The 13,156-nt window shown below is 45.4% G+C and overlaps 1 protein-coding gene across 4 annotated transcripts in view; it reads right to left on the bottom strand.

The window, feature by feature from the left end:
• The window catches only part of LOC116843329, a 257,646-nt gene that overhangs the window by 117,960 nt on the left and 126,530 nt on the right, over positions 1-13,156 (bottom strand). The window contains exon 1 of one of the 4 annotated variants that reach the window (XM_032813686.1): positions 12,245-13,150. The exons of 2 other annotated variants lie outside the window; for them this stretch is intronic. In XM_032813686.1, the coding sequence (XP_032669577.1) occupies positions 12,245-12,574 (330 nt within the window). In that variant the 5' untranslated portion in view covers positions 12,575-13,150. Of the gene's footprint in view, positions 1-12,244; positions 13,151-13,156 lie in introns of those variants that run through there. One more of the 4 variants, XM_032813687.1, reaches the window with a different exon arrangement.

The raw sequence follows: 13,156 nt of genomic DNA, 5'->3' as shown, positions 1-13,156 counted from the left end.
TTCAACGTATGAATATCTTCGTTCAAATTTTTCTGGGATGAGTCCGCGACATGCACGTTTATGGAAAAAGGTGAAGGACCGGTGGATTTCTCTGGTTCGTCGAATCGGTTTCTCTTTGGCCAAACATAGCGGTTTTACTTTGGGAGAAAGAGAGAATGAGAGAAATCGAAGTGTTTGTTAAGGAGAAAAAAGTGGAAACAGACAACGCGGAGATTATGAAATCGTCGACGGTGGTTATCTCAAAGGAGCATCATCGATATCTTGCCCGCGGAAGTTTCTCCCTAGAGAGTTTCTCTATAGGTTCTCGATAATGGGCGCGTGAGCGAGGTGCTAGGTGCATCGATTACGACCGAAACGAGAAAGTTTCATTATTAATGAGTGCACAGAGATACGCCAGCCTGGGATAGCTGACATAGAAAGTCTGCGGTATCGATTCTCCGACCTCGTGCAAACTTAAATCCAAGTTGAAGATTTATGCGAGAGTATTGCCCGAGCTTAAATTGGTGCAGACCAGACATGCACTGTGAGGAAAATTGTTTCATCTCACTATTGATGTATTAAAATCATTTTCAGCGCCAATAATTCGATTGAAAATAATCCTCAAAGAAACAATACAGTTATCATCGCTAACATTATATAACAGCGCTCGCTACAAAATCGAGTTTTCTAACTGTAATTATTTCGAGATTTTTGTTACAGTCACACAAGTAAGGTAAAAGTACTACAATATCTGGATACTAATAACACTGGCACCTAACCTTGAATATTCTTATTGTTCTGGTCTTTAAATGCATATATTTAAACTTTAACACAGAATATATGTATACGTTTAATATATGCATATATATTCCACATTGAAAGTTTAAGTATTTAAAGACCAAAGTTAGATGCCGGTATTATTAGTATCCAGGCCTTGGTATTTTCCTTTATTTTGCAAACACTTGTTCTCAATGCACGAGACACGATGACCGCAGCCCTCAGTTTCGCGACGCCTCAAGTCGCTACGCAGGTAGCGCGAGGCGATGATCTTCGGAAGTCCTCGTGAAATTCGGCCGAGACGACCTATCACACGCTCCCTTAAACACGGGTCCCAAATAACAAGGAGCGCGCAGTGGAGTCTCCAAGTCGCGCAACGAGTAGCAATCATGGCGAATTTAATTACGACGATTACCGTGAGCAAGGCAGCGTGAGGCAGAATTTCCGCGACAGTCAACAGCCTTGCAGTAGGAAGTCGGGCAAGTGAGACAACGAAGCGGCGTTCCTTACCGCGGCGGAACGAAATAATCTTTCGAGCCGCGGCCTTGCGCGCGCTTGTCGTCGCGTTCCCGTCAAACGCGGGGAAATAAAAAGGCGAACGTGATTAATTCGCGGACATTAATTAATCAATTCGAAGCGGGAGACACTACTCTATCGCGATTCGAGCCGCGCGCTCGAATTGCTCAATCGGCTTGACACGCGCTCGAGCGAACAGGTGTGTTCAGATAAGCCGTGTACACTCGCGATAAGATGACTCGAGTAAAGCGCGGTTTTGAATCGAATATGTGACTCACGCGATTGGCACATGTGCACATGCATGTACACACACACACACACACACACACGTCGCGCATTGCAATGCGAGCAATGCAACGCGCCGAGAGAAATATTTGTTATTCGCGTAAGCGGTACGCTAAACGCCGCAGGCTACGCGAATGGAAATGAATGTCGGAACGGAACTGCTCGTCGAATGCTCGAGACGTTGCTATCGTGGCATCAAACACAGACAAACTGCAAACTACACGCGCATTATATATCTTCGTATGAAACGAGTGAGAAAATCTGAGAGCTTTAGTATGTTTTTGATTGTTCACGAGGAAACTCGCGTTTTGTTGGCCGAGTATTGCTCGGCGAATTATCTCGTGTTTTGACAATAATCCAGACCAATAACGATCGTCTAGACAATGCTGTAAAATTCCCGAAAACAAACGCGGAACAATTGTGTGTTTCGGAGATCTCAATGACTGTCTTGAAATGTGCATTCGACGCTCGTAATACGTACATACGGCCGACGACTCTCCGAAATTATCCGAGATATATCGCGAGATATATCTCGTAATAAGTAGTAAAGCTCGGCACTAATTGCAACGCTAATAGTCGAATAACACGGTATATGCCGCAATAATCGGAATAGCGATCGACCACGGCCGGAAACTTCCTGTTGACGTCGCGTCTCCGTTCACCCCGCAGTCTTATTGTCTCATTTTTGCTTTCCGCTTTGCTCGATCGAATCTCTGCGTTCCAGAGGTCGAGGGGTGCTAAGAGAGCGAAAGAGAGAGAGAGCTTCTAACACGTTCTAGGAAGGATCAAGGACGTGCGCGAGGAATTCGCACGGACAAAGAGAGTGTCGCGAATGGCGGATCGCTTTGCGAATCTGCATACAAGATGCGCTAAATAGGATTTAATCGATCCACCGTGGCGCGAATTTGGATCTAACAAGCGAGACGCGCGTTACATTGGAATTCCAGACGACCCCGACCCCGAGAGACGGTGAGACATCTGGAAATTTGCGAGAGACCGCAGAAATATTTCATGTCACGAAGAAAATAAAATAAAAATAATGTATCGCTTCTGTTCATGATTGTTTCATCGAACGAAATTTCAAACTTGTCGCGCACGAAATGAAAAAAAAAAAACACGAAAAGATTGCTGAAAGAATCAAGACAATCAGTTGACTTTTGTGTGTGTGTGTATGTGTGTGTATACGCAATCTTAAAATAGAAATTCAACTCGACTCGAGTCGAGTCTTGACGAATGTTTTCTTTTCTTTCTTGTGTATCACTTAGCTGGTTATCGATAATATACGCCCTCTCATTCTCGAAGAGACGAATAAATCTTAGGTTCCAGGAAGTTCGGGAATAAAACGTGTACGGTTCCTCGCGACGAGTTTTAGGAGCGGAGAAAAATACAGCTTCGCGGCCACAATGGACATTCGTCCGTCTGCCGGACGGGCGAATCGAAGAGTTATTGCACTTTTTTTTTCGCGGCAGCGCCGTGATACGTTTTCTCCGAAATCGCGAGTGTCAAGGCTAGCGAGAGAGCTCTAACGTTGTAACGCCCTCTCGCCCGGAGGATTCAAAAGGGATCGCGAAAAAAGGCGAGGAGTCTTCGCGAAGGACGGTGCCTCGTAAAGAACGAGACCTTACGGCGGACACCCCTGCCGCGATTTTCATATTCACAATTAGCATTCCTCCGGGCGGCGGCGGCCCCCATCCTTTCAGCCATGACGATGAACCATGGGTCGGAGGAGGCCGACGCGCTTCTTTCTATCACTAGGAACACGCGAGCCGCCGAAATCGCGCGCCAGCGGATTTTGTTCTACCGTGGAGAATTCTTTGTTCCGACGTGAAATTATCGCGATGATTTACGGCCGACCTGTCCACCTGGGCGCTGTTAATGAATACACATTGCAGCAAATCCCGTTGACACCCCGAGAGACTCTCGCATTAACATACTAAAGAGAAATGCTCAGGCTCAAGTTAACGATACTGTGGCGCGGCCGTCCGCAGGGCTCGCAAAAGTATGCAAATCCCCGCGCCGTTGCGAATGAAACCGTTCGATTAATGTCTACGATCAGCATCGGGACAAAAGGAGACCATCAAACGTCATGGGTTTGCGTACAGCGAGAAGAAGTGAGACGGAGGAATCTCTCGTCAGAAAGCGCGCGCTCGATTGTCTCGCGGACGCGAACCATGCCCGTCTCGCGTTTCGCGAACGTCACGGCAAAAAATGCGAAACGTCATGTCTCGTATTTGTGAAAAAAAAGACTGATATGACGAACGTCCACTCACGTCGTGCGAGAATTTGTGTGTGTGTGTGTGTGTGTGTAAGAGAGACAGAGAGAAAGAGAGCGCTTTATTTATTGTGCGCTCTGGAACATAGTCCTCTCAGGTGCGAGAGAGAAAAAGACAGAGAAAAGGAGAGGCGTCTATACATGCTCAAACGAGAGACTCTCTCTCTCTCTCTCTCTCTCTCTCTCTCTCTCTCTCTCTCCAAAGAGAGACGGCAACGGCAGCAAGACGTTCTTTAACGGATTCTTCGTAATCGTGGCCGAATCTCCGAACGGGTAGAGAACAGCTTTTTTTGCATCGAGCGAGATGATGTCTCATATACCGCGCGATTCGCGATCGGTGTCAGATCCACGTTCCTACGACGGTAGTGTAGGGGAAACCGGACGAGGAGAAAAAAGAGGGCTCTTGATTCACGGTCTCGGAATGTCCGTGGACTAGTATAGGTAGCCCTCAGGTCTAAGCGAGGGCCTGCTCTCTTCCTTTTCAGGACACTTTCTGACGGATATGAACTTTTAATCTATTGTATGTTACGAACGAGCTTCGCCAATAACTCTTTCTCGACTCGAAATTCTGATTTTGCGTTAACTCTGAAAATTTTGTCGAATTTGAAGCTATTGTCGTACCTTGATGATAGAAATGGTCACTCAACGCCGTTTTTCTATATCGAGTCTTAAGTAAAGACTCATTTCAGAATTTCCTTTATTTAATATATATTTAGTTATCTTAATAATCTCTGCCTAATCTTTACCTATTCTTAATTTGAGTCAGCAGTGTGTATAACTTATATAACTTATACAGCTGCAAATATAGCGTATGCCATAAGCGAATATTGAATAATCTAATAAAGATTAATAGGCTAAATGGGTGAAGGAAAGCATTGGAAAGCTCGATGCAATTCTTACGAGAACTGCTAAGTAATTGTAAAGGCAAAGATGTGTGTCCAATAATGTCTTCTTAAAAACAGAAATTTAAATTTGGATTCTGTGCAATAATACAGCTGAATAGAAATGAAAGGAGGCGTTGTCAGTTGTGAACAAGGTCAAATTCGCGGCCCGTGAAACATTGTTGGACGTAAAAATTAGCACTTGCGAGATTTACATTGGATTCTAAGGCCGGTATTCATGGTAAATTATTTACGAAATTCCTTTGAGAGTATAATTCATTACAGGTTCGCGCACCGTTATTCGGTTGTTCCCGAATCCATGTTTCTTGTTGCGTAAAATAATATATGATAATAGTACAGTTATACAAGTTGACAAAATAATAGGAGATTCATAAAGCTATAGTTATTGATCAGACAATGACAAATCACGAATGCCGAACTAAATTTTGACTCGGGTCTTCGCGCCCATTGAAAACGGAAACCCATCTAATAAATGATTTGACGCACCTTGAAATACACGATGTACCGCCGCCCCGGCATCCTGCGTCCTCCATCCTCGATCCTGCATCCTGTTGTAACGCACTCACTGACACTCGCGTAAACGCGACTCGATCAAAGATACACGTAGCGCGATGCCGACGAGAGTCTGATCAAGTATTTCGAGGAGCGACGGAATATTTTAATGGCGCGAGAAGAATTGCAAGCAGCGCACCGATACACGCATGTCGCTTGCCGGTTCGAAACGTAATAAACATTCGGACAAGCGCGCGACGCGCTGAGGTAGGTTCGACCGCCTCCGGAATGTTTTGATTGTTGTTGTCGCTCGGCGCGTTGAGTGTCGGGCAACAACAGGTAGCGATCGATAGGCGGGGGGATGATTTACGCTTCTTGCCGATTGTTTTGGTATTCTCGCGCCATCACATACTTTTCCGCGATTATGTTACATACTACGCAAAGTGTTTCATCGGAGATATTTAATCGGACTCTCGGCGACATCGCGTCGATTCGCGCGTGTTTTTTCCGATCAAATTGATCGTGACGCGAGTCAGTGCCAGAATTCGTATACGAAACGCCATAAGGGCGACCAAAAGGGCGCAGGACAGTAATATATCGTATATTTTTAGATGTGTATTTAATATACTTTCAGCGCTAATGAGAAAATGAATAATAAAGAGATTATGGAGAAAAGAAATCTGTTGTCTAGCTTACACATTAATGGAGTTTTAACTCTCATCAATTCCCATTAATCTTGATTAAAGTATTTGATACCTGCCCATTGTATTCTATCTGCAATGTAAGTTACACAATTGATACACATTGTTCATTAAAATTTAGTATAACAATTAAATGTGATGCTTTAAAAAATTAATGCAGATAGAATATTAAGATAATTGAATATTAAATACTTTTGAAGTTCTTTCTTAAAGACAATTCAATGTGGAAAAAATCACATTGAATAGTCATTTATAATATTAAGATATAAAAAACAACTTGTATAGTATTCTCAAAAATTCGACAAAATTTATAAAATGTGAAAACCCCGAGGTTTATAGATTTAAACTCTGGGTTGCGAGCACGTAGTGACCACATGTGTGTACGAGAAGATTATTTTTTCAGAAACGAGCACATCGCATTGGTAACTTTTTCGCGCAATTATTTTCAATTAACACATCGCCGCCGTGGAAGCCACCGGTGATTACCGTGGCGTTCAACGTGTTAATCGACGCGACAACCGTGCTTCGGAAGGGAAAGGGGAGGGAGAGGGAAAATTAAGCGCCATAGATACCGATAAATATCGGCAACAAATAAATGAAAGCGCGAAAGAAAGCATTTTTAAAGTTCGTAGTAGTGCAGTGCCGGATCCGGCGCGAGAGATCCGGTACAAGGACTTCGGACGTCCAAGGACCTCGCGTAGTGGGTCGGCGAAAAAAGAAGGGAAAGAGGAGCGTTAAGGTGAAATAAAAAGTACAAGACAACAATTCGCCGGGCGATGTTAGCGTTCAGGATTCGGCTACCGTGCTCCATCACCTGCGATCGCCGATGTTATCGCGCCGAAACAAGGCAGCGCGGCAGGGACTTCCTCGTGTCTCTCCCTCTCTCTCTCTCTCTCTTTCGCATTCTCCCCCGTTGCAACCCGCGATTTAACTAGGTGCACACCGACCGATCCCTATCTCTCGTGCAGTTGCAAGAGGTGGACAAGAGCGCGAGCGCGAGTTCTCCTCGTCCCTCCCGGTTCGCCCGAGACGAGCGGGTCGTTAATGGCAAGTTTACACGAGGTCGGTAGCGGAGATAAGTCAAATGCCAAGTTACTCGTTACATCTCTCTTTTTTCGTCCCGCGTCACCAAAAGTTACGCGCTAATTGATTTCTTTTTTAAGGTGCTTCTCGCTCTTATACAATCTCCTATTATACTCTCTCTTTATATTATGTTGCCAAATTTTTAATAGACTAAGCATTAATAAAGTCTTAATATTTATTAGACCACAACTTACTGGTTCTTTTAATCCTTCCCATCATATCGGTGATATAACATCGGTCGGAATTGCTTGCACTTTCGAGGCGATTTTCGAAGTCTACATCTATTTTATTTTACTTACTCATTATTTTACTCGTAAGTAAGTCTACATTTATTTTTTTCCTTCCTTCTGCCTGAAGTTTACCTTCAGAACTGTCAACTTTATAAGACCCTTTTTTATTAGACATCTTATTAAATGAGTTCTATCGCTGTAATAATAATAATGTGTTTTGGTAGTAATGAGAACGTAATATTATGAGGAAGTAACACTCATAATAAGGACGTTTCGGAAATTAGAGAGTTTTATGAAGGTCCTACGAAGTAGACGATTCTGAGACTAAGCGCCGTGACATCGACGACTTCAACTAAAAAGCGCAAGCAATTCCGAGCAATGTAACATAACATGACGTGTCAAACTATCAAAATGACAAATCAGTCAAATAATTCACAACCATAATATACACGCCAGATGCTAAGACTTCATTGAAGCTTATTATGCAAAATTCCTCAACCTGATATTCTAAGAAAAAAACAACCACCAAATTTGATCCACACGTTACGACGATTTCCCATGGACCAATTACTTCCTTCGTAAGCATGCTCGCGAACGCACTCAGGTCCGGGAGCAGCTAGGATGACAAATCGATCGCGATGATCGCGGCCGCGAGAATCGATAACGCGCGTTGAATCAGCCCGCGAATCACTCGCGTTCCTTCGCTCGACTCGACCTCGGGTGTCGGTGTGCATTCACCCATTAACACCGTATAACCCCGTCAGAAAGACCGTTGGTCTACCTCGATGACGCCGTGCGCTAACGTTTCCTCGTGCCACACCGTTCTTTTTTCTCACGTTCGTGCGAAAATTAATGCTCGCAAAATTAATGGCGCCTCGCACGTATTGCCTCCTCGCAGACAAGAACCGGGAGAAAAAGGGAATAATGCGGGGCAAGGGGCCGCACGAAGAGGCGGAAGGACCAAGTAACGGGGAAGAAGGTGGAGGTGGTGGTGATGGAGGTGCTTCGTAACACGCTCGGGGTAGGGCACGGTGTCGTCGTTAAGAGGCAAAGGAGTCGCTCGAATTACGAACATTTGGCTACGTCCGCTTTTAGTGGCGGCCTTAATGCCCCCTTCGGACAAGGAACGCGCGATACACGGTGCGCGCGTATGCGCCTCGTGTGTGGGAAAAGAAGGAAGAGAGAAGCTGCTCTTTCGTCTTCTTCTTCTTCTTCTTCTTCTTCTTGGTGGGTCGTCGCTCAAATACCGAGGTCGTTAAAGCCACGTAATTTCGTCGAATTACGAACTGCATCACTCTCCGCTAGCCGACGACACTTAATGACCCCGAGAGGCCGCTATGCAAGTTTGTGCATGTCACGGGTGCAGCACACCTGGGCAATGCACTGTACTGCAAAAAGCGCGACCGGCGTTTTTACTCGACACTTTCTTTCCTCTCTCGCCAAATAGGCGAAAACCACGAAGAGCGCAACGACCTCGGGCGTCGAAATCGGGCGACCCTCACACATTTATTTCCTCCTCCTCGTCCACACACGCTGGAAATCGTGGCTTTCGGATCAGCGCGCCTCATTGGATGATCGCGCGGGATCGATTTCCAACGCGAAACCGGCGGGCAGACTACGAGACGGAGGCTGTTCCGTCGCGATGAATATTCAAACAAAATGGGATTTAATGGGTTAATGACGGCGATTCGCGTTTCACTTCCACGACTCTGAGATAGCTCAGTTGTTCGGTCGGTCCGCAGAAAACTGCGGGCATGACGTCGCGCGATGTTGACGTGATTTCGCGCACGGGCGCGGCGAGTGTACGCCGCGCGCAATTTGCACGAATTACGGACACGTACGGCGGTCGCGTACGTATGCGCACGTACGTCGTGTTACGCCCGGTGAAAGCTGGTGATTTTACGGTGAGCTGGGTTATTCGACGTGAGACTTCGATCGCGAGCAAGGTTAGGAGGTAAAGGGTGGCCGGGGAACGCGCGATGTGTATCCGTGCCGCGGCCGCGCCGTCGTGAAAGTCGGCGATAAAAGCACGCGCGGTGGGGAGAGAAAACCGCCGAGACTTTGTATCGCCGCGTAAATCGATTATCGAGCACGTCGGGCGTCATTATGAACGCTCTTCCGTTACGCACGCTATCAAAGAAGAAAAAGGAGAGATCCGTTGGGACAACTGGAGTCGAGTTAAATGGACTCGATTCACGATTTTCGCATGACGCGAACGCCTCAACTTCCACTAGATTTGCTCGCATTGCAAGGTTGAGTAAACTTTTTTGTCAACTTATACAAAATTCTTTCTTGAAAAGAATTTGTATAAATATCACAAAAAATTATAAGAAACCTTGAAAATATATTCTTTTCACGCAGATTGTTAATTTGACCTGATTTTTATTCAATTTCAGTCATAAATTTATCCGACAAAATTTGCGTAACCCTGAGACTTTTATCCGATTTCTCGTCTTCAGTGTTAAAATACTTTCTGTGGTCGAATTCGCGAGTTTCTAATCGCCAAACTTTTGACTATTTCTGAACCGGATTCGGTTACCTAACTCTGTTTATCCTAGTCGAGGGGATCACGCGCGCGCTCGTCCTCGCTAAATAATAGAGCACAATGTACGTAACAATAAACGCGCGCAGAGATCGACGTGCTTCGGTGAGTGTCACCGTTTCGCTCGACAACCTCGGCCGATGACAAATAAACAAAATCGCAGCTACTCGTGGAGCCAACTCCGATTCGCGTTCGACGTTTTTCTCGCCTTGCCCGTTCTGTTTACGTCGATGCAAACACATGCGGCTCGAAGACGAATCGTTCCCGCATCTCGACAACTGAAGAAACCACGTCTCTCAAATATTCCCGGCAGACGGGGGACTTTGCGAAATACTTCCCATTTTCTACTACAACAGCACAGCGAGGACGATTCTGACCACGGATTCTAGACGAAACGCGCCCTAGTTTGTTCACTCGAAAACCCGCTCACGTTGCGTGTATCCCACTTGCGAGCGATTTTTCGGGAATCTTGGCCCGTGTCGCTTTCCCCCGCGAGGATCCATTCGTAAAACTCGATTTGCGCACGGCGAACATACCGGTGTGCTTACACACAGGTGCTACGTGAAGGACACCCGCGGGAAAAGAACGCGCGCTGCGCTACATAATCACACGTGCGCGAAATGCGCGAGGCTCGGACTACGCATATGCATCGACGTACAAAAAGCATCGACAGCGGGTTACGGCGCGAATTATATAACCAGGTTGCGGCGCGCACGGCGTGACGTCGGCGAGCTCGTTTAATTGAAGGAACTAGCTCTAGGATTTATAAACAACAATTGCGGCCACGCGTAGAGATCGCCGTTCCGTTTGTCTATTCGTTCTAATTGCTGAAGTCATCGTCGTAACAGTCCGCGGCCATTCCGACACCGTTAACGAGAAGCCGACGCGTATTCGCGAGAGACGTTTTTAGCCCACCTGCGAGATAATACTGTCGTTTTTACTCCAGACCTATTCCGCGTAAACATCGGGAGTGTGGTTGGCAGTTACGAGTGCCTGGCACTTACTCTAGCGGAACCGCGGCGGATTACCCAATCCATAAATTCGTACAGTAATCGACGCGCGAGATATAGCTGGACATTTTTTCGCAGGTGTGCGTCACGATTCGATTGCGAAGCACTTTCGATAGCTCGCGCAGGACGATCAGCAATGCGGGACGGATCGAGTGAAATCGATTCGACAACGGAAACGCGGAAATGCACAACGTTATTGAGTATCGTGTCTACAGAAGCGACACGCGGATCGATTTCCGACCGATTCGCAAGGGCACGCTTTGATAAGTATTGTATAATCGATGTCAAAGAATTATTTAACCCTTTCAGTATCACTGATACCAATAGGGACCACTTAGAATCGGACAGTTAAAATGTTATAAATGTACTATTTAGAGTGTTTGTGACAATATTTCATTAAAAAAAAAGTTACTAGAATGTCCCATAAATTATGCGTCTTAAAGAGTTAAAAGTATATTCTTTCTGTCTCTTTCCTTCCTACACTAAGAGAAAAAATATCTAAAAATTAGTGAACGTTTATTTGATGGGACTAATAGCATATTTACTTACACTAATATAAAATATGTTTCAAATAAGAAAATATACGTTTTCTTAAAACTCTCTCTTCAAGAAAACCCTAACTTCTCATGAAAAAGCAATTATTTATTCTATTGTATTACTATCTAAATAAAAAATTTAGATTTAAGTAGACGCTTTATTAGCATTTTCCACTAAATAAATATTTATTAATTTTTAGATTGTTTTCTCTCGGTGTATGATTTTCTTTTGAATAATTCAACGATAAATGCCCATCTTATCGTTAATTTCGCTTACGTAAAGGCATGCTTTGATAATTTATATAATCAATGTCAAAAAATTATTTTGAAAAAATATTCTCTCTCCCTTTTTTCCTGTCTTTTTTTTTCTAATTTTCTTACATTATGTTGACTCTACGATAGAGTTTGATCTTAACGCGTTAGTTGCATTTAGACAAGGACATGTTTTAATAAATTATATGTGATCAGTGTAAAAAAATTATTTGTAAAAATAATTGAGAAATACTCTCTATCTTTTTATCTCTAATTATCTCCTAAATATCATATTGATTATGTGATAGATTTCGATCTTATTCTTAGTTTTCATCGACAGAAACAGTCAAGGGCAGAAAGATTGCAACATCTTTATCTCGATAAACGTTAGAAAGCATCGCATATGTGAAAAATATCCTATATAAAAAATTTATTTTCTGAGAAGTACTGAAAAACAAATTAGATACGGATGCGTCGCGAAACTTACTGGAAAAGAAAGTGTCGCAATCCTTCCACCATTAACATTTACCTGCCGACAAAAACGTACGCGATATAACAAAGTGTCTATTAGTCTATTAGGAAGTAATCAGAAAGAAATCAGGAAGAGACCTCAGAGAGAGAAAAGGTCTAATCTTTTTAAACGCAATGCCAAACGCAACAAGCTCACCACCTTCATGCCGTCGAGTCTGCCGAGACTCTTGGTGCCGCGGAGAGGTGGGAAGGCGATGTCCTGCCATCCTCCACTGCCGCTGCCGCCGTCGCCGTTGCACATTTGCAACGTGTGCTCCGAGGAGTTGAGTCCGCGCACTCTGCTCTTACTCTTGCGCTTGTCCAACAGATGCTTGGCCCTGGACTTCCTCACCGGCGCCGCCGGGTCATCCTCCGGGTCGCTCTGCACTTCCCAACGCGACGGCGACTTGAAGCGCCTCCGCGGGCTCGTCGGCGAGGTCACCGGCGAGGTGAGCCTCTGCACGATGGTGCCGAACATGGTCATCATCCGACCTCGTTTCGACGAGCGACGGGCGACGTGCGAAGGCTTCCTCGAGCGAAGGCTGCGCGCCCTAATCGTCACGACGCATTGTCGCTATCGTCGTCACTCTCGTTTATCCTTACCGTCCTTGTAATAACGGCTAATGGACGCCGTGTGGCTTCTTTACATACACCGATGTCCCGGCACGTTATCTCTCGTTCTCTTTCCCTCTCTTCCTTTCACAATTTTAAGTACACAATCTTCCAGCACACGATGGCATTCCACAGTGCCGGGACCAGAAATTGAAGGTTAAATTAGAGACACACGATTTCCGACGAATCTCCTCGTCGTCGTTCTTATTGTCGTCGCACCGGTGCTCCGCAGCCGGCGCTTCGTCAAGCGCGAACGTCACTCTTGCCAACCGACGCGATCCACAGGTGGTCTCTGCGGCGAGTTTCAGGCGCGATCTTTTCGTAACGAGCACCGTCGTGAAGACGTCGCGGCGCCACTCGGCGATTACCAATGGCGTCTGTATCCGGTACGGACGCACGTCACACTCGGAGCGCGAGAGACGAGAGAAGGGCAAGGTTAGAATGTCCCCCCCCCCCC

Source organism: Odontomachus brunneus, unplaced genomic scaffold, assembly GCF_010583005.1.
Source record: "Odontomachus brunneus isolate Ranch 3 - 2012 unplaced genomic scaffold, Obru_v1 Obru_scaffold_031, whole genome shotgun sequence".
Taxonomy (NCBI): domain Eukaryota; kingdom Metazoa; phylum Arthropoda; class Insecta; order Hymenoptera; family Formicidae; genus Odontomachus; species Odontomachus brunneus.
The sequence above is the reverse complement of the archived record's forward strand: the minus strand, read 5'-3'. Positions and strand labels throughout refer to the sequence as shown.